The following is a 25,735-nucleotide window of genomic DNA, read 5'->3' as shown; positions in this document are numbered from 1 at the left end:
TGGCATATAGTTGCTTGTAGTAGTCTCTTATGATGCTTTTTATTTCTGTGGTGTCTGTTGTAGCATCTCCTGTTTCATTTCTAATTATATTGTTTTAAGTCCTTTCCCTCTTTTTTTGATGAGTCTTGCTAAAGGTTTCTCAATTTTGTTTATCTTTTCAAAGAACCAGCTTTTAGTGTTATTGATTTTTGCTATTGTTTTCTTTGTTTCTATTTCATTTATTTCTGCTCTGATCTTTATTTCTCTCCTTCTACTAACTTTGGATTTTGTTTGTTCTTCTTTCTCTAGTTTCTTTAGGTGTGAGTTTAGATTGTTTATTTGGGATTTTTTTGTTTGTTTGTTTCTTGAGGTAGGATTGTATTGCTATAAACTTCCCTCTTAGAACTGCTTTTGCTGCATCCCGTAGGTTTTGAATCATTGTGTTTTCATTGTCATTTGTCTCTCAGTATTTTTTGATTTCCTCTTTAATTTCTTCTGTGATCTCTTGATTATTTAGTAGCGTATTGTTTAGCCTCCATATGTTTGTGTTTTTTACAGTTTTTTTTCCTGTAGTTGATTTCTAATCTCATAGCATTGTGGTTGGAAAAGATGCTTGATAGGATTTCAGTTTTCTTAAATTTACCAGGGCTTGATTTATGACCCAAGATGTGATCTATCCTGGAGAATGTTCCATGTGCACTTGAGAAGAACGTGTATTCTGTAGTTTTTGGATGGAATGTCTTATAAATATCAATTAAGTCTAGCTGGTCTATTGTGTCATTTAAAGCTTGTGTTTCCTTGTTAATTTTCTGCCAGGATAATTTGTCCATTGGTGTAAGTGGGGTGTTAAAGTCCCCCACTATTATTGTGTTGCTGTTTATTTCCTCTTTTATAGTTGTTAGCATTTGCCTATGTATTGAGGTGCTCCTATATTGGGTGCATATATATTTATAATTGTTATATCCTCTTCTTGGATTCATCCCTTGATCATTATGTAGTGTCTTTTTGTCTCTTGCAACATTTTTATTTTAAAGTCTATTTTATCTGCTATGACTATTGCTACTCCAGCTTTCTTTTGATTTCTTTTTGCATGGAATATCTTTTTCTGTTCCCTCACTTTCAGTCTGTATGTGTCCCTAGATCTGAAGTGGGTCTCTTGTAGACAGCGTATATATGGGTCTTGTTTATGTATCCATTCAGCCAGTCTGTGTCTTTTGGTTGCAGCGTTTAGTCCATTTACATTCAAGGTAATTATTGATATGTATGTTCCTATTGCCATTTTCTTGATTGTTTTGCTTTTGTTTTTGTGGGTCCTTTTCTCTTGTGTTTCCCACTTAGAGAAGTTCTTTTAGCATTTGTTGTAGAACTGGTTTGGTGGTGCTGAATTCTCTTAGCTGTTGCTTGTCTGTAAAGCTTTTGATTTTTCTGTCGAATCTGAATGAGATCCTTGCTGGGTAGTGTATTCTTGGTTGTAGGTTCTTCCCTTTCATCACTTGAAATATATCATGCCACTCCCTTCTGGCTTGCAGAGTTTCTGCTGAGAAATCAGCTGTTACCCTTATGGGAGTTCCCTGGTATGTTATTTGTTGTTTTTCCCTTGTTGCTTTTAATAATTTTTCTTTGTCTTTAATTTTTGTTAATTTGACTACTATGTGTCTTGGCATGTTTCTCCTTGGTTTTATCCTGCCTGGGACTCTCTGTGCTTCCTGGACTTGGGTGGCTATTTCCTTTCCCATGTTAGGGAAGTTTTCAACTATAACCTCTTTCATTATTTTCTCAGGTGCTTTCTCTCTGTCTTCTCCTTCTGGGACCCCTATAATGCAAATGTTGGTGTCTTTAACGTTGTCCCAGAGGTCTCTTAGGCTGTCTTTGTTTCTTTTCATTCTTTTCTCTTTATTCTTTTCTGCATCAGTGATTTTCACCATTCTGTCTTCCAGGTCACTTATCTGTTCTTTTGCCTTAGTTATTCTGCTATTGATTCTTTCTAGTATATTTTTCATTTCAGTTAGTGTATTGCTTATCTCTGTTTGTTTGTTCTGTAATTCTTCTAGGTCTTTGTTAAACTTTTCTTGCATCTTTTCTATCTTTGCATGCAGTCTTTTTTCAAAGTCCTGGATCTCTTCACTGTCATTATTGTGAATTCTTTTTCTGGAAAGTTGCCTACCTTTACTTCATTTAGTTGTTTTTCTGGGGTTTTATCTTGTTCCTTCATCTATTTTAAAGTCTTCTGCGTTTTCATTTTCTCTATCTTTCTGTGGCTGTTTTTAGTTCCACAGAACAAAATACTGCTGATACTGCTTGATTCTGCTGTCTACCCTCTTGTGGAGGAGGCTATCTAAGAGGCTTGTGCCATGCATGTAGATGTAATTTTGAACTGTTTGTGGGGGCAGATGAGTTCCAGGTCCTCCTACTCCACCATCTCGATAAATCTCCTCCATTACTACTTTATGATTCACATTGGCTGTTGAAATTTTCATCATATTGTGGTCATCCTCTCAGCCCATGACTGAGTCACCATGTTTTTAAGTGTCTCCTGTGTAACCACTCCTTTCAACCTGTCCTGCATCCTGAAGCAAAGGTGAAGTGATGACCATATTTTGCCTGATCTGTTGCAACTCTCTTCTTAGCTCTCACTGGTTTGAATAGTATCCATTTTGAGATGATTTTCAATAATGCTGCTAGAACTTTCCTCAAGACTCATGGCTGTGATCTTATTGCCTTTATTCTTCTGGTCTCTGGACACAGTTGAGATAAATCAAACTTTTGTTTCCATTATTCTAAGTATATTCTTCATCTAAACTTATTGCCAAATCTGAACTGTATAACTTAAGAGAAAATCTCTTAGAATGTAATATAGTTTCTCCACAATGTTTTCTCAAAAGAACATCCTTCCATTAGGTTGTAAGAAGATAAAATTCGACATGAAAAATTAATTTAGGAATTTCCTCCCCCCCCTCGCATTTAGTAAATACCATCTAAATTATTGGCTGCAGCAAGGACCAGAGCAATGAACTAATTACCATGATAGTTAGCAGTCATAGCCTGTTTATTTGCTAGACCCAATGTAAGCTCATCCAAAATCAAATTACGGTAAATGTAAAATCCAGTGTTATGCTGTGTAAGGTCAATTAGTACTTTCCATTAATGAGCCCATCTTTCAAGGACAAAGACTATTGAAATTCTAACTTGAGCCCCAGTAAGTCTGAGTTTAACACAAAGCAAAATGATACTCATGTTGATTTTCAATAGACTTGGGCAATATTTTGGAAGGTGACTACATGATTCATGTTTTGTAATGCTATTTTTTGAAAAGGGGCAACATAGTTTAGTAAATAAGAGCACAGATTCTGGAGTCAAAATGTCTGGGTTCAGATTTCAGCTCTAACATTTGCCAGTCATGTTGCCTGGGACCAATTATACAAAATCTCTAAGCCTCATTTTGTCTCACTGGGTAATAATAGAACTGATAAAACTGGTTGTTGTGAGGAGTAAATAATATAATGCATATAATCAGAGAACTCTGTCCTATATTAAGAATTTGATAGATGGTGGCTATAGTGATTTTGCTGAAGATTGGATTTTAGTGGATAATTTGACAGGAAACTCATCCTCAGCGAGCTTAAGAAAAAAGATAAGTCTGGAGGGTAGTGCTGGCTCCTGGCACAGAAAGTCAGTTCTTGAATGATATTGTAAAGGCTTGGTTCTTCTCCAGTTCTTCGTCCACCCTTTTATTATTTTGGTTTCATATGTTGGCTTTATTCTTATGCTTCCTGTGAAAACTCCAGGAAATTTTTGCCTCTCCCTATGGAGTGACCAAATGCTGCATCTGTCCCTCACATTTACTTAAGTTCTGTTTGATGAGAAAGAACAAGCAGTTTGTCTGGTGGCTCCTGGCAAAATTAGGAAATTCACCTTGATTAGGTCCTTTTAGGTTATGTGCCCATTCCATTGCAGTCAGGGGAATATATGGGCTGATTTGCTTAGGTCTCCTCACATCCCCTATTGCATGTGTTGCAAAGAGGGGTAGAGCCCTATCCAGACTCTGCTCTAAATATGGGAAGGAGAAGGCACCAGAATGGAAATAGGGGGCTATTTCTGGAACAAGATGGAATACATTGTGGTACTCAAAGAATAACTATAAAGGTGATATCAGTGGAAAGGCTTTTTTTTTTCTTTTCGTACTATTCATTTACTACATGAATGAATGAAAATAACAGTTACTTATTTGTAAGCACATCACATTACATACTTGAGGATCCTTCTCTGTCTCTCTCTCTCTCTCCATTTTGTTGTTGCATATCTCTAGTCATTGAAATTGAGGTGCATCTTATTTTCTGTAAATGATAATTTAGCAATTTTATGTGCCAATGCAGCATAGCAGAACTTCATCAGGCTTGGAAAAGAGGTCCTGTGAGATATAGCCCAACTCCTTGGGATGTTCAGGCAGGATTTCTATTTCTCATCTTGTTCAGTTTTTCAAAAGAAGCTTTGTAAGACATGAAAAGAATCAAGAAATGGACCCAGGGGCATATATGGCTCATCATCATTTTGATATTTGAAGCAAAGTAATCATAATAGCAAACTGGCTCTTAATAGTTTTAAAATTAACATCATTTATTTATCAAATTTACATCTCTTATGCACATAGATAAATATTTTCCTATCATGCTGTTTGAAGGGCAAACCTCAGGGTATTTAAGCTCTTAGGTGGTTATTATACAAAGTTGCTTTGTATATGAGTGACTTAGAATTAAATATTAATAAAGATAAATCCTCTCATTCTAAGTTATTGCCTTTTGAAAAAAAAGGGCAACAATCCAATTCTGACTCTTTCTGATTGTGAAAATTCAGTTATCTCATTTCTCAAGTAAGGTGGGTGGACTTGTTGAATGAAGGGCTTTTCTGTTGTATTTGGGAAGGATAGGGTGCCATGTTTGTAAGGTCCTTGAGATCTAGAGAACATCCAGGTCATGGAGAGAGGAGGGTCCAGGCAGCGCATAGACCATTATTTGAACTCTCAGGCGGGTTCAGGGTGCTCATTACCTCTCTTTACTTACATTTAATGGTTCAGATAATACTTATCATAATTTATTGGGCAACGGAAGAGTGTTTTACCAGTGTGCCACCTCAGGGGAAGGTCTCAGTTTTATAATAATTTACAATAGTATGTACTGTAGTATCCTTAGTGCCGTCTAAATATGGATCCTTCTCTGTCAGCACACCTCTTCTCCTCCCCTCTAACACACACACTCCTGGATGTCCTGGTCCTCGCCCTTTCATAAGGAGACTTGTGAAAAAAGGATAGTACACATGATCCTTTATTAAGATAGAGGTCAAGATATTTTGGGACCTAGACTGGTATCTTGCTGGATGGTCAATGGGTGATGTGTTGACCACTACAGAAAGGAAATTCTTATTTATCAATTAGGAAGGAACACATGCAGATCTCAGCTACAGATCATTATATTCTGTCCCCTGATTAGAGACATGGATGCTAGTTCCTAGTATAAGGTGGGCAGGGATACAGCTGGGCATTGGACGAAGATAGAATCAAGGACTCAGTATCCTCAGGACTTTCTTGCCTTTCTGTTAACTTCAGTCTCAGTACAGAAGATTTATCCAGAGTGGAGACTTGATTGCTAATAGAGCCCAAGCTTACATCTCACAACTTCTCTCCTAGCAGCGTACAACACTGGACCTGGGCCAACTCTTCATCAGTATCTGTTTAAAAAAAATCTTTAGGAAAAAAGCTGTGAATGGTTCACTTAAAGCCTGGGTTGATTAACTGTGGCCTGGGGGTAGGGTTAGGTAGGAAAATGGCCCATTCTTCAGTGAGTTGGGAAATTCCAAATGAAATGATAAGGGAAGAGGGGACACTGTGCAGATATCGCCACAGGTGTCCACTACACAAATCCATCAGACAAGAGTGGCTGTCGTTACAGATGTCATATTTTAACTGATTCAATCAAATTTTTAGATTTGAAACGTCTGACTCTGTGATCGTTAGCTCCGTATTCCACCTCTTCCATTTCCTTATTCCTTTTACATTATTCTTCAGTCGCATCAAAACCTCCAGTATGGATAGTTCTTCAGAGGACTTTTTCTTTCCCCAAATACAGCCTGAAATAATGACAGATTGTTGAGTTTTCCCCACACCGTTGTCTGCTGTTTATTACTTGCTTCCCCTCCTGATGTTTAGGTTCTTTCTTCCTCTGGTTGGTCTGGGTCCAGTGGGTCGAACGTGGCCCTGGGGGCCTAAACATCTGTATGCAGCTCTGCTGGAGGTTTGCACCCTGACATCTGAGGCAGTGTGTGGCTGTCCTAGGCCCCTACCACACCTCAATCTTCTGTATCTCAGCTGCTCCTGATTTATTTTCTTCACTGCTTTCAGGGAAATCACCCTTCATACCAGTATTCATAATTCCCTGGGACTCCTTTTCTTCACTCATTTCACTTCACTTCTGTGACCTGTCTGAATCTACTTTCCCTTCTTTGGTTCTCCAGGTTGGCATGTATTGTTGGAAAAAAATTGGCCTAATATACAGTTATAAAGCTGATAATGTGTGGCATTGGACCTTTGTGAGCCTTTCCATGGTTTGGTAGTCAAGCTACTTTTCACTTGGCTTGCTGTCACACTCCCCACAGCAGCTGGTTGAAACGTTTACTGTGCATTTTAAGCTGTATGTTACATAGCTATTCCTCCATCACAGAATAGGTAAACAATACAAAATTTATTGAATCCATGAACTAATGAATTATTGACTGAGAAGATGAATCTTTTGTGAGGGAAATAAGGATTGGAATATATATATATATATATATATATATATATATGGCCCTTGAGTTCTGTTGGGTACCTAGATCCCTGTGGTAAATATTCCTTTCTGATTAATTTAAAAATATTCCAAAAATAAGGAATCCACCTAACGTATAAATATATTCATGAAGAATAAATCATGGGATACCATCTTAACATTTTGATAAGTAGGCTGTCAACTTCAATATTAAATTGGTCTCACTGATAAAGCAAAATTAATCATGAAATTACCAATATCTATTTCACAAAATGGGATGGGGAAAAAAATCACAGTATAATTTGATGAAATTAAAATGAAAACAAGGCTTGGAGCTTTATTCACACCAGTTAATAAATACATGAGATAGAGGGTATCTAAGTACAATTATCTACCAGAAATCTTATCAGCTATAACTTATTAAATGATAAGTTTGAAGTACTTGTAATCACTTGGCTTAAGGTGAACATTGAATAAAAAATGAACTGTTATACAGCTGACTTGGAGGGATTTCAAGTAGGGTAAGTTTGCAGCATAATTTGAGATAAGCTAGAATTTATTTTTTAGAGGTGATTCTTTGTGAAAGTAGTAAAGGAACTTTGGAGTTAGCGGTTGGCATTAAAAACAATGTAAAAGGAAAACGAGGCATATGTAATCACATTTATTCACAAAATAACCCCATCCTTGGGAAGGTGAATGTAATAGGCTGCTTTGTGGAGATCCTGCCCAGCTCACCAAGGCCTCTCTGAACGCTCCCCCTCACCGACACCTCCAAATCAATTCCTTTATACGTCACACCAATCCTTGGCCACTGTTTGTGGAGTCAGATGAGTACCTCTGCCTGCTCTGTGTGGAGCAAGGCAGGAGAGGCCTCTAGGATGCTCCAAGGGGAGCAGAAACACTACAGCTTTTCAGTGCAGTTGTATCCCTGCTCTTGCACGTGGCCCCTGGATTCTTACAGTAAATTTTCCTTTTCTGCTTAAATCTGGTATATATTCCATGCTGCTGAGGCTGTGGTGAGATATGGTCATACATAGTTGGTAGTATTATAAATTGTTATGTTTTCTGGAAGATATTTGGCAGTACGTATTAAGAATATTAAAAACGTTCATATCTGTATACTCAGTTGTACCACTTCTAGGCATGTATCATGAGGGATTTATCAGATTCACGTACTTGAATGTTCATGTTCAATGCAATTTATGATACTGAAAAATCAGAAAAAAACTAAATGTTCCAATTTGAATACTAGCTAACTATATCATGACGTGTCTGTATTTTGTAATGTTATGCAACTATTAAAATGTTTTAGAAAAACATTTAATGGTGTAGCAAACTACTATGTGATGACATTAAGTGAAAAATCTGTATACAAAATACTATATACTCTATGACTCCAGTATCATGATTTATACATGTACGTGTGTATAGTGAATACAAGAAAAGTAGATCATTACATCTAAATGTTAAAAATGGTAATTTTTGAGCAGGAGATACAAATATGACTTTTTTAAATTGCTTTCATATACATCCTATATTTCTTATATAATCATGTACGTGAATGCAAAAATCTTATTAAAATTTTTGCGTAAAATAATGTATTATTTTAGTGTTATAAGGAATGAGTGTTTTCTTTGTTGCGTGAAAAACTTTGAAAAATTCAGAATGGTGTATTTACTCCATGTTGTGCAGTGAAATAAAGTGTGTTCTTTATCTTTTCAATGGCAGGATATAAAATCTAAAACCAACAGTGTTAGACTATCAGTTGTACCAAAATTTAAGTGGAAATGTGTTTGTACTTATTCACAATTGTCTTGTTTTAAAAATAAGTCAGCATCTATTTTAAGTAATGAAAATTAAATACATTACAGTAACCTTTTAATGTGAATATAACTTTGCCAGATTTTAATAAAGTAACAACAGTTTAGAGATACACATATACAGGTAGAATATATGCTCTTTAAAACAGTAAGGCATATTTTATGATATATAATCTTTTTACCACAAAATATATATACTTCTCAGATACGAAATAAAACTAATATGACTAGGAAGATACTACTACCTGGAACCAGAATAACACCTTTACAAATAGTTTAATTTTTATATGTGACTTTAGTAACATCGTTATACAAATAAGCCATTTAGCTGGCATACTTTGGCAGTGTGAATCTGTAAGACACTGGTTGAATTTCACATAAGCTTCTGGAACCTGACAGCTACTGCTTAGCAAGTCTTGGTAGAAAATGTGCAGTAGCAGGTACAAGTGGGCCACAGTTGCTAATAGCTAAATAAGCACAAAAGCTTTGCTACCCTTTGGAAATTGGGCAGAGCAGTCTTGAGCTCTGATCTCCTGTTGCTCCTCTCAAGTTTTAACATATTCTAAGTACCTTTATGTGGAAATCAAAAATAACAGCACAAGAGCAGACTGGGGAGCTGGCACTTCTACCAGTAAAATTTCCCAAATCAACACACTCATCCAGATTCTGACATTGTTCTTTGAGTGGACACCATCTATCTAATGCAAAGTGTGGCAAAATGTGGCTTTGCTTTGTGTAGTTGCAAAGGGAAAGAAAAGCTTTTGTTCAGAGCTTTAGAAAAGTCAGTTCAGTCCACATAATCCATTTTCTTCTTTAATTCTGAAAAGTAGCTCATGCTTTTTTTGGTAGTGAAGTGTTGTAGAGGAATGTTTCTCTTGCTCCGTCTTCCACAAGATGACTTCACAGACAGGTTTCAAGTGTGTCACTCAACCTCAGTACATGGGGCAGGCTTTTTGGTTGATGAGCTTCCATTTTCTGAGAGGCGGTAGGAAAGCATGCTCATCTTTGTTGACAGGGTTGAGTGGGATTTGGCCTTTGGGGGAATGTATTTCAGAAGCTGGAGAAAATGTTTTTTAAATTTTTTCCCCAGAAAGCCATAAAAGAGAGGATTCAGACAATTGTTAAAATAAGCTAAGCAAATAGTGATGGGCATGGCGGTGTCGACAATATCTGAAATTTTACAGTCATGTATGATGCCCAACTGAATCAATACATCCAGAAAAGTGAATATTTGGTGGGGAACCCAGGAGAAGAAAAAGAAAAGCACAATTGCCAAAATTATCTTGAAAATATCATCTTTTCTTGGTTTGTTCTTCTGAATTTCATAAGCCTTCTTTAGGGTCTTCCAAATAAGAGTATAACTTGTAAGAATGATCAGAAAAGGAAACAAGAAACCCAGTATATTCTTGGTTAGGCCTAGCCCTACGGGGAGGGTTGAATTTTGGGATTCATAATGGAAAGCACAGACTGTGATATTGATATTCTCGATGAAAAATACATTGCGGTGGATTATAGTTGGCAAACTGGCCAAGCCAGCCAACAGCCAAATAATGATGCAAGTGACTTTGGCCACAAGCATTGTGCGCCGAAGGCGGGACTTCATTGGGTGAACAATAGCCAGGTAGCGATCAATGCTTAGGCATGTGAGTAGAAACACACTGGCATAGAGGTTGAAACTGACGCTGGCTGAAGCGATCTTACATAGGTAATTGCCAAAGGGCCAGCGGTATTCCATAGCAGTGTAGACAGCCCATAGTGGCAAAGTCAGTAAAAAGCATAAGTCAGCCAGTGCTAAATTCAAAAGAAAAACACTGGCCACAGTCTTCAGTTTCATGTAAAAGTAAATGACAATCACTACCAAGCTGTTTCCAAATATTCCCACCACAAAGATAATACTATATAAAGTGGGGATCATGACAAATATGTAATTGTGCCTTCCAGCTTTGGGACAGTCTTCTTGGATTCTTTTAATACCCTCTTCAGTGGAAGAGTTGAGGATCATTTTGATCTCCTGGGTTAGTTGGTCTCAGACACTATGCCAAAGGCACCTAGAAAAAATAAAAATGAAAAGGTAAAAAAATTTTTAACTTCCAGTTGTAAACAGATAGTTTTATTTCTCAATCATAAATATAGTAACTTAACTTTAGTTTCAGGAAAAAAATTAGATTGTATTTTCTGGAGAAAAGTTGTGAACTGATAAAATCTAAGACTGCACATTTAAACTAAGTTTTTGAACAGATTGCTTTTCTGGGAAATGATAAATATCTTCCAGACAAGTGGATGTGGGGTCCTATGTGAATACTCCTCTGGGTCCTTTGCCGTTTTTCTAGGAGTTAATCCTACCTTCCAAATTGATTAGAAAAAAAAATGTATGATCTAAATCTCAGAGAATACTACTGAATTAAATTAGTTATTCAGAAAGACCTGAGTTTTTCCTGAGGTAAGCAAGGCTAATTAATTTGTCTTTAACCTCAGAAATGTGACACATCCATATCTTATTCTTTGAACCATTTCTTCCATCTCACAACCTTAAGTATAAAAATTATTCGCATCCTCCCTTAAGTGGTCTGAATAGCTGCCTCTAGGTTACTGAGGAATTGATTTGAGAGGATAATAGGGAGGGCTCAAGGCTTTGGGGAATAGCATCCTTTCCATGATTTTCCAGGTCACTACAGGCGGTCACCACTTATTCTTTAACTTCCAACTCAGTCTATCAAAAGAGCCTGAATCTCCTAACTTTTGTGCCTACAAGCCATTTCTGGAGTTAACTCTGAGGTTAACCATTTTGTCAAATGAATAGAATAGGTCAGGATTATCAATAAAATATGATATTTGTGGGGGCTAAAGACAGCAATGGTTCTTTAGGGTTTTAGGAAGAACCAGAGGCTCAGGAGTGAGCTCCATGAAGACTTTTTGCAAATATTTGCTCCAATATTTTATAAAATCAACAATCAAGCTGTTCATTTATGTGATTTAGAAAAGCATCATATTCTGCTCTAGACAAAGTCTATCAAAAAGCCCTTGGAAGGGAAGCTGAAGATGCTGTCAGAATGACATGGCAGGGAGTGGCACAGGCAGTCTCTCAGGTGAAGGTCAGCCCTAGGCACAGGCGAGGCTGCCCAGGCAGGGTAGTGGTGTTGGGTAAAGACCTTATTGCTCCACCAGGAGTGGGTCCCTAGATGAGCAAGGGTGTACATTCTACTTGTAGCAAAGCATCCTGTGTAAGAAGAGGAACAGGAATAAGATATTAATAGCCTGTCCAGGATAGCTGCACTTGGCATCCAGGAGAGCTGGATGAACTCATGCACCTAAGGTAGTGTCCATCTTGGTGCAAAGTGGTGCTATGAAAAGGATGAGTCTCAAGTAGCCAGATTTTAAGAGCTAACACTGGGAAAAAGATTCTTAAGTGGCCTCTATGCCTTCCCCAAGGAGGCAGTTATTCTCCCTACCCAAGTTTTTGGCTCTATGCCCTCCTTACCTTCCCCATTTGTACTTAGAACAATATCACCTAAATCCATTTCTTCTTTCATTCACGGGGGCATAAGCATCCAGCAACAGGCAAATGTCACATCCTCTGTGGTGCCTTCCTGACTTGTCTGGGCAATTGGCTGTCCCATTTTTTGAGCTGCTTTGGCACTTTGGATGTAGGTTTTGACATATGTATTATAATGGTATATTGACATATCTGTCTCTCCACTGGTTTGTCAGTGGCTTGAGTGTAAGGCCTGTTTCAAATCATCTTGTTCATTAGTATAGGCCCTGACACCTTCCAGGAGGCAGATGATAAAAGTCTGATGAATAAGAGAGTGACTGGACAAATGAGTGAGTGAATATTATATAAAAGCTATAAGTGGAGAGTATTGAGACTAATTTCTAGGGGCTAATGAAATTGATTTACATTCTGCTCCCAAAGAATCTGACAGAAAATATTCAACGTCAACTTGGGCCTCACCTTGGATAATAAAACAGAACCCAAACCTAAACCTAAACCCAAACCAAACCAAGCCAAACTGACAAAAAAACCCTTGGCACTTTTAGAAATCTGTAATTTACAAAACAGAAGAAGATGAAAATAAAGAATAATTTAACACAAATTAGGGCTAGGCTTTCAGGAAGGTTTGACCTATTCCTCACACAGAAGTATTTCTCTGCACTTCCCTGTTTTTTCAGTTTTTAAAAAAGTCACAATTACTGGAATTATGCCAATTTAGAAGTATAAATTCATTCAGGTAAATAAATATTTTCTATTAAAAGTTAAATGCTTCTTAAAAAGTTTATGGGTTAGCATTCATTTACACCTTAATGTGGATTAATTTACTTATTTGCTCTCCTTCTAACATCCAGTTGAGATAAGTTGGATTTTGCTTAGGAAAAAATCGGAAATGTCAAGGTTAAAGAATCTCAAAGATTAAAACTGGGCTGGGTTGAACTCCATAACTGAAAATAGGGCAGAGTTAAATATTTGTTTCAGTTTGGGCATAAGGGCACTAAAAGTTCTAAAGAAGTAAACTGGATGCATTAGGATCCCTTGGGTCCCCTGAGCTTGGGTGCGCAAGAGCAGGGAAGATTCTCTTTCCTCTTTCCTCTCTTGACCTTACTTTGAGGGCACACAACTCTGGTTGGTCCCATTAATTTTTTGTCTAGAGGGGGTAAAACTTTATTGACTAGGCTGGAACTATAACTATCATTTATAAAAGAATTTCTAACAGACTAATCACAAGCACTGAAATTGAGACTGTGATTAAAAATCTCCCAACAAAAAAAATCCCAGGGTCAGATGGCTTCACAGGTGAATTCTATCAAACATTTAGGGAAGAGCTAACACCTATCCTTCTCAAACTCTTCCAAAATACAGCAGAAGGAGGAATACTCCCAAACTCATTCTATGAGGCCACCATCACCCTGATACCAAAACCAGACAAAGATGTCACAAAATAAGAAAATTATAGGCCAATAACACAGATGAATATAGATGCAAAAATCCTCAACAAAATACTAGCAAACATAATCCAACAGCACATTAAAAAGATCATACACCACGATCAAGTGGGGTTTATCCCTGGAAAGCAAGGATTCTTCAATATACGCAAATCCATCAATGTGATACACCATATTAACAAAGTGAAGGATAAAAATCATATGATAATCTCAATAGATGCAGAAAAAGCTTTTGACAAAATTCAACACCCATTTATGATAAAAACTCTCCAGAAAGTGGGCATAGAAGGAAATTACCTCAACATAAGAAAAGCCATATATGACAAACCAACAGCCAACATCATTCTAAATGGTGAAAAACTGAAAGCATCCCCTCTAAGAACAGGAACAAGACAAGGGTGCCCACTCTCACCACTATTATTCAACATAGTTTTGGAAGTTTTAGCCACAGCAATCAGAGAAGAAAATGAGATAAAAGGAATCCAAATTGGAAAAGAAGAAGTAAAATGGTCACTCTTTGCAGATGACATGATATTATACATAGAAAACCCAAAGGATGCTATCAGAAAACTGCTGGCACTAATTGATGAATTTAGTAGAGTAGCAGGATACAAAGTTAATACACAGAAATCTCTTGCATTCCTATACACTAAGAATGAAAGAGCAGAAAGAGAAATTAAGGAAACATTCCCATTTACTATTGCAACCAAAAGAATAAAATAGCTAGGAATAAACTTGCCTAAGGAGGCAAAAGACCTGTGTGCAGAAAACTATAAGACACTGATGAAAGAAATCAAAGACGATACAAACAGATGGAGAGATATACCACGTCCTAGGATTGGAAGAATCAACATCGTGAAAATGACTGTACTACCCAAAGCAATTTACAGATTCAGTGCAATCTCTATCAAATTACAAATGGCATTTTTCACAGAACTATAACAAGAAATTTTATGATTTGCATGGAAATGCAAAAGACCCCGAATAGCCAAAGCAATCTTGAGAAGGAAAGACAGAGCTGGAGGAATTAGGCTCCCTGACTTCAAACTAAACTACAAGGCTACAGTGATCAAGACAGTATGGTATTGGCACAAAAACAGAAATATAGATCAATGGAACAGAATGGAGAGCCCAGAGATAAATCCACGCACATACGGGCAGCTTATCTTTGCCAAAGAAGGCAAGAATATACAATGGAGAAAAGACAGCCTCTTCAATAAGTGCTGCTGGGAAAATTGGACAGCAACACGTAAAAGAAAAATTAGAACACTTCCTAACACCATACACAAAAATAAATTCAAAATGGATTAAAGAGCTAAACATAAGGCCAGACACTATAAAACTCTTAGAGGAAAACATAGGCAGAACACTCTATGACATACATCAAAGCAAGATCCTTTTTGACCCACCTCCTAGGATAATGGAAATAAAAACAAAAATAAACAAATGGGACCTAATGAAACTTAAAAGTTTTTGCACAGTGAAAGAAACCATAAACAAGACAAGAAGACCACCCTCAGAATGGGGGAAAATATTTGCCAATGAAGCAACTGACAAAGGATTAATCTCCAAAATATACAAGCCCAGCTCATGCAGCTTAATATCAAAAAAACAAATAACCCAATCCACAAATGGGCGGAAGACCTCAATAGACATTTCTCCAAAGAAGACATGCAGATGGCTAACAAACACATGAAAAGATGCTCAACATCACTAATCATTAGAGAAATGCAAGTAAAAGCCACAATGAGATATCACCTCACACTGGTCAGAATGGCCATCATCAAAAAATCTAGAAACAATAAATGCTGGAGAGGGTGTGGAGAAAAGGGAACTCTCTTGCACTGTTGGTGGGAATGTAAATCGGTATAGCCACTATAGAAAACAGTTTGGAGGTTCCTTAAAAAACTAAAAATAGAACTACCATATGACCCAGTAATCCCACTACTGGGCATACACCCTGAGAAAACCATAATCCAAACAGATACAGGTACCACAGTGTTCACTGCAGCACTATTTACAATAGCCAGGACATGCAAGCAGCCTAAATGTCCATCAACACGTGAATGGATAAAGAAGATGTGTCATATATATACAATGGAATATTAGCCTAAAAAGGAATGAAACTGAGTTATTTGTAGTGAGGTGGATGGACTACAGTCTGTCATACAAAGTGAAGTAAGCCAGAAAGAGAGAAACAAATACTGTATGCTAACACATATATATGGAATCTAAAAAAATGGTACTGATGAATCCAGTGGCAGGACAAGAATAAAGATGCAGATGTAGAGAACAGACTTGAGGACACAGGCAGGTGCGGGGTGGGGGTGGGGGGTGGCGAAGGGGAAGCTGGGACGAAGTGAGAGAGTAGCATTGACATATATATACTACCAAATGTAAAATAGATAGCTAGTGGGAAGCTGCTGCATAACATAGGGAGATCAACTCGATGATTGGCGATGACTTAGAAGGGTGAGATAGGGAGGGTGGAAAGGAGTTGCGGGAGGGAGGGGTTATGGGGATATATGTATAAAAACAGGTGATTCACTTTGTTCTATAGCAGAAAGTGGCACAACAGTGTAAATAAAGCAATTATACTCCAATAAAGAGCTTAAAAGAAAGAATTCCTGTGGAAAAAGTTGCATTTGAAAGGACCAATTTATAAACATGGTTTTAGACTCCAATCCCTTTACATTCTGAGGGCGGCCTTTTCTTAAGTTTCCATCAGTCCATATTGACTAATATTTAAAATGTAAAAAGTTGGTCTGAACAACTAGGGAAACATCCCTGGAAATTTGAGTGAGGTATCTATTATTTTAATGAGTATGTTACTTTAGAAACTCTGGGCATAGCATTGAATATACTAATTGGAAGAACATTTTATATAAATGTTTATATGAGTAATGACCAAGACTTCCTACCAAGTAAGGAGGTGGTGAGAGGAATTTCAGGGAATGAAAATAGCAGGAATAAGTACAAGGAAGCAGAAATGCAAATAGGGCATTCAGCTGGCAGTGGATCCATGCATCCCATATTCACTAAACACCTGCTATGTGCTGGGGTCAGGGTTGCAAAATGAATAGAGTCACAGTCCTTCTCCTCCTCTGGATAATTTGAGTCTAGCTGAGGGAACAGGAGCCTTAAAGCCAGAATCATGTCCAGTGTGTTGAATGCTATACCATACCAGAGGCATGTGAAACGTTCTGTATTTATCACCGACCCAGCTTGGTGGTGGGAATGTCTGGGAGTGATCAGGGACATTTCCGAGAGATGGCACTTGCGCTTTGGGGGATGTACGGGAAACAGAGTGGTTAGAAGTTAAAGACAACCATCTGGCCAGCTAAGGTGGTATAGAGATATTGTTATCACTTGAACTTTTCCCTCCTTATAAATGTCTGCAGCTCCATCTATGGGAAACTGCTCTTGTAAATTTACAGATATTGCACAACCTTCCAGGCAGGGGTGTGAGGTCTGAATGTGTACTGGATGGGAGGGTCACACAGGTTATCCTAGTATGTAAGAAATATCGTTCTCTTAGTCTGCACTGCTGCCACTCATAGGCTTCCCTAGAGAAACTTGGCTCTTAAGAAAGAGATAAAATGGAACACTTATGATTGGAATCACCTTGAATTGATGAAAAATAAGTGGTAAAGAGTAGGCTGCTTTTCTCTTTGAAGCTTGAAAGGATGCTGTTTTGGTAAGCAGCTGAAGGAGAGAGAGATGTGATCTCCTAGGACACCAAACTTTTGAGTCCCAGAAAGCAGCTACTTTTTTGTTTCATCCTGCTGCTTCTTCCACTAGCATTATAGGCAGGTAGAATACTGATTAAAAATACAGGAGGATTCACCTCTCTCTATTTCTGGGTCTCACCGTAGCTTTTACTCAGGCTCTGTGGTTTACATGAATTCCACAACATCATTTCCTCTTGGGGGAAAGAAGATGGAATTTGGAGTCAAAATGCTTGTAACGGAATCTTCCTTTACCACTTACAAATCTATGTGGGTTTAGATAAGTCACCCAATTTCTCTGAACATCTAAGCCTCAGTTTCCTCATCTGTAAGAAATGGGAGCAATGATTCTTATTGCACTTAATTGTTGGAGTAATTATATAAGATAGCTTGAAAGCACTGGACTTATCTTTCAAATAGTAAGTGTTTAATAAATGTGTTTTATTTGAATCTTTACTATTGTTTTTTTGAATGCAAGGCAAACGCTGACTCAGCCATGGATCAAAAACTCATGAGAGATTTAAAAAAGGGGTTTATCATTGGTAAGCCTTTTCTCTTGCCATTAAAAGTCTAAAAATACCAAGCTGTTTTTCTTTCAAAGTATGAGTACAAAATAATCTTAAGCAGCTGAATAAATTTGCCATGAGTCAGGTGGGAACTTTCAGTCTGCTACAAATACAAGGTTGGCTCATGGTGGCCAAACCACATTTATCTACTGCTTGCTTTGCTAGGGGTTACCTTGCATTCCTTGACAGCTTCCCTAGTTCTTGAAAACAAATCTAAGAAAGACGATTTTCTTTTTTTTTTTCCCTTTCTTTCTCTCTTTCTTTCTCTCTTTTTTTTATTCTAAGAATATTTCCCCAAGACTTTTGATTAGAATATTAATACCTCCTTAAGCTTTTAGGCAGGCCAAAACCAATCTAATTAAATTGTTCATTACAAGCTCCTTTTTTTAATGAGTTTGCAATCTGAAGAAAAAAAATACCCTGAAGTTTCCTGTGATAATGAAGAGAGAACTAAATGACCAAGTAATTATATTTTAGGATAATCTATCAAAGCATCTTTCTTAAATATCAAAAAGAATAGGCCAGTGTTTGTAAGTTATTTGCTTGTAGTGCTGGACAGCTCAATACACCATCCTGTTCAAAAGGCATTCTCTTTATTGCTCCTGTCTTATAATTCAGACATTAGAAACCGTTTCCACTCCTGCGTGTTTTTCCCTCAGTAATAAATGAGGCATTCTACAGGGAATAACTGTTAGTCAGTATCCATTTGTGAATTCACTGAATTATAGAAGTTGGCGTTAAAATTTTTAGGGTTTCTACTTATTTCTTTTTCAAATCCAGTTGTTCTTATTTCTTAACCTTCTGTTCTTATTTTATGGGGACTATTTCTACCCTTATCTCCTTAAACATTCTGAACATCTGTATGTTAAGAGCCCCTACCCAATTGTTTAAATATTTGTAGTTCTTCAGGTATAAATTCTATTTGTTTCATCCATAGAAGCTCTTTCTTGGCATTTGCCTTCATCTTAGGTTTTGTAATCTTTGACTGCGGGTTCATCTCTAGTGGGAATTAACTTCTTTAGGAGGCCTGAGTGTCTGGATGGTGGTGGTAGGTGAAATTTCTGCTTGGGCATACAACACTCACTTGATCTGGAAAGGCTTTTAATGCCAATTCTCAGTCTATTTTCCACCCCCTTACTCTGCAAATACTGCAGACTAGGCCCTACACCCATTATCAAATTTTTGCTGGTCTACAGAAGTTATCTCAGTCTTTGGTTACAATGGGCAGTAATTTTCCAGTTCCTGGCTTTAAACAGGAAACCCAGTTTCAGTTGCCTTCAGTACGAGTCTAATGGTCTTAAGTTCCATCCAGTAAAGTCATTAGAACTTTATCTCAGCTGTGTATCTGGTGTTGGTTCTTCTCTGGCCCATGTGGTCATGATTCTTATTTGGAGCTGTAATGTGATATTTTTATGTACAAGGGTGAGTCAAAAATTATCTGCACTCTGGCTGTAGAATTTTTAAATTAACTTTTAGAAAAGACAAGTACATAATTTTTTGACATTATCTCCTTTCTTTTCAATACACTTTGTCCATCTGTCAACAAGCTTTCGTATTCCCTCATTAAAAAATGTTTTAGGCTGAGCTGTGAGCCACGAATGCACCACTGTCTTCACTTCTTCATCAGAAGTGAATCTTCATCCTCGTAGGGCTGCTTTCAGGGGACCAAACAGGTGAAAGTCTGATGGAGCAAGATCAGGACTATCGGGAGGATGCTTTAACACCTCAAAATGAAGTTTTTGCAGAGTGTCAACAGTGTGGGCAGAAGTATGTAGACATGCACACCCTCAGACCACAAAAAACAAATCACTGCACGCTGCTCTTCTTTCATGCAAACCACGAGTGGGGCATCCATTTTTGCTTGCACTGCAGTTACAAATTAATGTTCACACCTGCACAGCAGTGACTGGGGAGACAGTAGCCTTGAATGGAAAGCACTTATAAGACAGTGCAGCCAACAGAAGTTTGAATATAACCGGAGTGCAGCTAATTTTTGAGTTACCCTCGTATTTAGAGAAAAAAGGTAATATCCATGATTGCTTAATCCATTGCCTTCATCTTGACTGGAAGTTGCCCTACTCATTATTTTGTGGTAATAATTAAGTTGCTTGGATCCAGTAAGCTTTGCATTATAGTCTTGTCCCTCTTCTTGCTCCCCCCTCCCCATCATGCCCTTTGATGATGCATCCAGGCCTTTCTGGGTAACACTCTCCTCCATGCTGGTAATCCTGGCAGCCATGAAGAAGGGAGCGTGGCAAAGAGCCTGCATCATAAGGCAAGTGACCAGGATTATTCTCAAGTCAGATCCACAGGAGACTGCCATGCTTTCGGTCGGCAATCCCAGCCTAACTTCTCTATGTTAAATACTTTCCTTGGAGATGATTTTGTTTGCCTCTACAATTCCCACATTAATCTTCCTCTTAATACAAAAATATTTTATTAAAATTATTAATGCCGTACTGATTAAGTACATAAGATTCAATCTCCTCAAACTTAATGAATGCAAGTGTGGTATGTCTAAGAGGTAAGCAGTGGTTTCTGGCCCTCTTCCTAAGTCAGTGTCATCCATTATGGCCTGCCCTCACAAGAAATGAAAACAGTGCAATCTGCTTTCTTATTTCTGCTCATACCAAGTGTAACCAACTGTGGTGATGCTGGTTAGATGCTTTGTCATCCTCCCCTTTGCTTTGTCCAAAATAGCCCAAGAACCTAAAGAACTCAGCTTTATGAAAGAAAATTCAGAAGTTCCTTCCAAGTTAGGGTATAAATTTCAAGGAAAGTAAAATGTTAATCCCAAATTTTTGCTTCTTGGAAATTATTCAATACTTTAATATCTAATGTAACACTAAACTACAATTATATTTCTCTCCACTTGAGAAGCTCCTATTTATCATAAATTATAGTTTAAACAAGTTGGTCGTGATGAATAGCCCAAGCTCCCCAAAGAACTCTTTTCATTCCTATGGTATTTCCTCCCACTTTTGGCTATCCTAAACTCTTGGCTGTTTCTGTTTTTTGTTTTGTTTTGTATTTTTTTTTTTTTTTTAATTTCAAGAAGAAAAGATGGGGTGAAAGATATGTGATTAAGTCTAATCAGGTGCTTAATAATCTTCCTTTGACATGTTGATGTTAGCAGAAAATATTCTTATGTTAAATACAGAAGGCCATGGAAGGTTTTCTAGTGAGCTTAGAAAGAGTAGTCCTCCAGAGACTAGGAGAAAAAGAAAATAACATCTAACTTGGAAGAAAGCTTGCACATAAATGAACCCCTGTCCTTTACTACTCCCAAATTCCTCAAACTTATAGACTCATAGAATTTCCCTGAGGGAATCATAACCACATTTCAAAAGATCAGTATCTTGGCCATCAAGAAGGAGGTAACCTCATTTTTAATATATGGCTTTTGGAGACTATTTACAAGCTTTTTCAGCAGAAGAAAAATGCAGCTCCTACGTGGGCATCTCAGTCAACAGTAGCTGCTTTATCCAACTTATCAACAAAACCCCAGATTTCATCTGTTAAGCCACTCCACATTTGCTTCTTTGAGACTTCAAATCAGCAGCAGAAACTGCTTATCTCATTTCAAATTCCACTTTAGGGGGTATGAGGAAAGTTACTGGGAAGGAAAGGCTGCACTAATATTTATGCCCTTAAGAAATGATGATAATATTATAGAATTTATATGTATTATGAGTTTTATGTTAGAGATTATTGGCCACATGGCAATTCATTTCAGATTAAAGTTTTTAATGTTATACAAATCACTTAACCATAAATTTTATTTACTTTTTATTTTTTTTAAGAACTTTTATTGAGACACAGTTAACAGACAATAAACAGCATATATTTAGAGTGTACAATTTGGTATCCCAATCTCCCAATTCACTCCCCCCAAGCCTCCCTGCTTTCCCCACTTGGTGTCCATGTGTTTGTTCTCTACATCTGTGTCTCTATTTCTGCCTTGCTTCCTCTTTTCATAGTTGTTAGCATTTGCCTTATGTACTGAGGTGCTCCTATATTGGGTGTATATATATTTATAATTGTTATCTCCGCTTCTTGGATGAATCCCTTGATCTTTATGTAATGTCCTTTCTTGTCTCTTGTAACATTTTTTATTTTAAAGTCTATTTTATCTGATATGAGTATTGCTACTCCAGCTTTCTTTTGATTTTCATTTGCATGGAATATCTTTTCCCATCCCCTCACTTTCAGTCTGTATGTGTCCCTAGGTCTGAAGTGGGTCTCTTGGAGACAGCATATGTATGGGTCTTGTTTTTGTATCCATTCAGCCAGTCTGTGTCTTTTCGTTGGAGCATTTAGTCCACTTACATATGTATGTTCCTATTACCATTTTCTTGATTGTTTTGTTTTTGTTTTTGTAGGTCCTTTTCTTCTCTTATGTTTCCCCCTTGGAGAAGTTCCTTTAGCATTTGTTGTAGGGCTGGTTTGGTGGTGCTGAATTCTCTTAGCTGTTGCTTGTCTGTAAAGCTTTTGATGTCTCCATCAAATCTGAATGAGATCCTTGCTGGGTAGTGTATTCTTGGTTGTAGGTTCTTCCCTTTCATCACTTGAAATATATCATGCCACTCCTTTCTGGCTTGCAGAGTTTCTGCTGAGAGATCAGCTGTTACCCTTAAGGGAGTTCCCTTGTATGTTATTTGTTGTTTTTCCCTTGTTGCTTTTAATAAATTTTCTCTTTAATTTTTGTCAGTTTGACTACTATGTGTCTTGGTGTGTTTCTCCTTGGGTTTATCCTGCCTGGAACTCTCTGCGCTTCCTGGACTTGGGTAGCTATTTCCTTTCCCATGTTAGGGAAGTTTTCAACTATAACCTCTTCCAATATTTTCTCGGGTCCTTTCTCTCTCTTTTCTCCTTCTGGGACCCCTATAATGCGAATGTTGGTGCGTTTAACATTGTCCCAGAGATCTCTTAGGCTGTCTTCAGTTCTTTTCATTCTTTTTTCTTTATTCTTTTCTGCATCAGTGATTATCACCATTCTGTCTTCCAGGTTACTTATTCGCCCTTCTGCTTCAGTTAATCTGCTATTGGTTCCTTACAGTGTATTTTTCATTTCAGTTATTGTGTTGCATATCTCTATTTGTTTGCTCTTTACTTCTTCTAGGTCTTTGGTAAACTTTTCAATCTTTGCATGCAGTCTTTTTTCAAAGTCCTGGATCATCTTCACCCTCATTTTTCTGAATTCTTTTTCTGGAAGGGTGCCTATCTCCTCTTCATTTAGTTGTTTTTCTGGGGTTTTATCTTGTTCCTTCATCTGTTATAAAGTCTTCTGCTTTTTCATTTTCTCTGTCTTTCTGTGGCTGTGGTTTTCAGTTCCACAAGACGAAATATTGCTGATACTGCTTGATCCTGCTGTCTGCCCTCTTGTGGAGGAAGCTACCTAGGAGGCTCCTGTGTGCTTCCTGATGGGAGGGACTGATGGTGGGTAGGGCTGGATGGGTGGAGCTCAGTAAGACTTTAATCTGCTTGTCTGCTAATGGGTAGCGCTATGTTCCCACCTTGTTGGTTGTTTGCCCTGAGGCTACCTAGCACTGGAGCTTACAGGCTCTTTGGTGGGGCTAATGCCAGACTCTGGGAGGGCACACGCCAATGAGCACTTCCCAAAACCCCTGCTGCCAGTGCCCCTGTCTCCTCGGTGAGCCACAGCTGCCCCCCACCTCTGCAGGCAATCCTCTAACACCAGCAGGTAGGTCTGGTTCAGCCTCTTATGGGGTCACTGCTCCTTCCCCCTGGGTCCTGATGAGCACACTTTTTTGTGTGCCCTCCAAGAGTGGAGGCTCTGTTTCCCCCAGTCCTGTGGAGGTCCTGCAATCAAATCCCGCTGGCTTTCAAAGTCTGATTCTCTGGGGATTCCTCCTCCCATTGCTAGACTCCCAGGTTGGGAAGCCTGACATGGGGCTCAGAACCCTCGCTTCAGTGTGTGGACTTCTGCAGTATAATTGTTCTCCAGTTTGTGAGTCACCCACCCAGCATTCATGAGATTTGATTGTAACGTGATTGCGCCCCTCCTACTGTCTCATTGCGGCTTCTCCTTTGCCTCTGGATGTGGAGTGTCTTTTTTGGTGAGTTCCAGTGTCCTGCTGTCAATGATTGTTCAGCAGTTAGTTGTAATTCTGGTGCTCTTGCAAGAGGGAGTCAACCATAAATTTTAAATGAAGCTAGAAGGATTAAATATTCAGTATATTGTACATGTTTCCCCAAATTACCCTGTATCCTAATTGCAGCAGGAATAGTCTTTGGATGATAGTCTACAAATTGGTCCTATACAATGTGTGAGGAGACTTGGGTTCTAATTTTGGCTTTCCCACTCACTAGCTAGGTGACCTTGAACCAGTCACTTAGCTTTTTAGATCTCTCTGTCGTCAGGGAGTTGGTACATGCTTCAAGAAATCTCCTGAAACATTGAAATTTCATAATCTTTCTTCTGAATGGGTATACATCTTTCAAAGACAAAGGCAATAATGGCTTGACAAGTTGAAATTACCTGATAAATCATTAAATCAGCCAACTATTTGTTTATCTATTGATATAGATATTATTAGTGCAACAATGACTCAGTAACATTCTGTAATTAAATATAAGAACACTTTTTATTAAAATGAAAAGAATTTTACCTTTTATTGAAGATCAATAAAGAAGCTACTTAAGATCATTATTTTATAGTGACAGTGGGTTTCCCCCCATTTTTAGATTATCTACCCAAAGAAATGTTTCCCCAGCAGAACATTTGGATAGCTGGTTGTGATTCTAGGTTGATGAGGTCAAGATTATAGGTTTGGACCCAATCTATACTAGCTAATTTCACTCCATTTATGGTCAAAGACAGTGAGCCTCTCAGGCATCTCCTGTGTTATTCACAGGCAATTCCAGGTGAAAGGGTAAAGACAGATTTGTTCATGGCTGCAAGTCAAAATTAAAAGCATGCCCTGAAGTTAAGAAGTCAGGATTACATCATCCTATGAAAAAGGTGGCATGAGATATTCTTGTTCAAACAACTTATTCAAAATGAACCTACTCTCAGATTCTTTGTGGGGAAAATACAACTTTTTAAAGTTTAACAAATACTTAAAGTGGTTCAGTGCCCAGATAAAACAGAGGTGAGGGCAGAGTAATATAAAAGAACCTCACTGTAATATACTGCTCAGTATAATATTTCAAAGTATTATATTAGTCAGTGTTTCGAAGAGTTAAATGGACTTTTGTGCTAAGAAAATGAATTCTGTAAGGGTAATGTTCATTTGATTTTATCACAGAGTTACATTTTTTTTTCAAATACAGTTTTGTATACTACTTTTAATTTTATTTTTTACATTAAAATGTTGTAAAAATGGAGAGAGAGCAGAATGGTTTGGCAGAGAAAGCACTGGACTAGAGCCCTGTCCAAGGGCTTCTTTTGTCACTAAAATCATACATAAGTAATTTAATCTCTTACTTTATTATCCCTTAAGTTTACAAAATATTTAGAATGGGAACATCAACACCTGTTCTTAACTCTACTTCATAGATTGTTAAAGAGTGAAGTCTTTGGCCTAAATGTAAGGCCAGACATTATAAAAGTCTTAGAGGAAAACATAGGCAGATTGACTCACCTCCTAGGGTAATGGAAATAAAAACAAAAATAAACAAATGGGACCTAATGAAACAAAAGTTTTTGCATAGCAAAGGAAACCATAAACAAGACAAAAAGACAACCCTCAGAATGGGATAAAATATTTGCAAATGAAGCAACTGACAAAGGATTAATCTCCAAAATATACAAGCAGCTCATGCAGCTCAATATCAAAAAAACAAACAACCCAATCCAAAAATGGGAGGAAGACCAAAATAGACATTTCTCCAAAGAAGATATACAGATGGCCAACAAACACATGAAAAGATGCTCAACATCACTA

General features: G+C 37.7%; 1 protein-coding gene across 3 annotated transcripts in view; it reads right to left on the bottom strand.

Annotated features, from left to right (window-relative positions):
- Nucleotides 1-8,588: 8,588 nt before the first annotated feature.
- Nucleotides 8,589-25,735, bottom strand: part of AGTR1 (angiotensin II receptor type 1) — a 51,684-nt gene continuing 34,537 nt past the window's right edge. For all 3 annotated transcript variants that reach the window (XM_057740153.1, XM_057740152.1, XM_057740154.1), the window contains one exon: nt 8,589-10,641. In XM_057740153.1, the coding sequence (XP_057596136.1) occupies nt 9,516-10,595 (1,080 nt within the window). In that variant the 5' untranslated portion in view covers nt 10,596-10,641 and the 3' untranslated portion in view covers nt 8,589-9,515. The remainder of the gene's footprint in view (nt 10,642-25,735) is intronic.

This window comes from Hippopotamus amphibius, chromosome 6 (assembly GCF_030028045.1).
Source record: "Hippopotamus amphibius kiboko isolate mHipAmp2 chromosome 6, mHipAmp2.hap2, whole genome shotgun sequence".
Classification (NCBI taxonomy): Eukaryota; Metazoa; Chordata; class Mammalia; order Artiodactyla; family Hippopotamidae; genus Hippopotamus; species Hippopotamus amphibius.
Note: the sequence above shows the minus strand (reverse complement) of the source record. Positions and strands in the feature narration are given on the sequence as shown.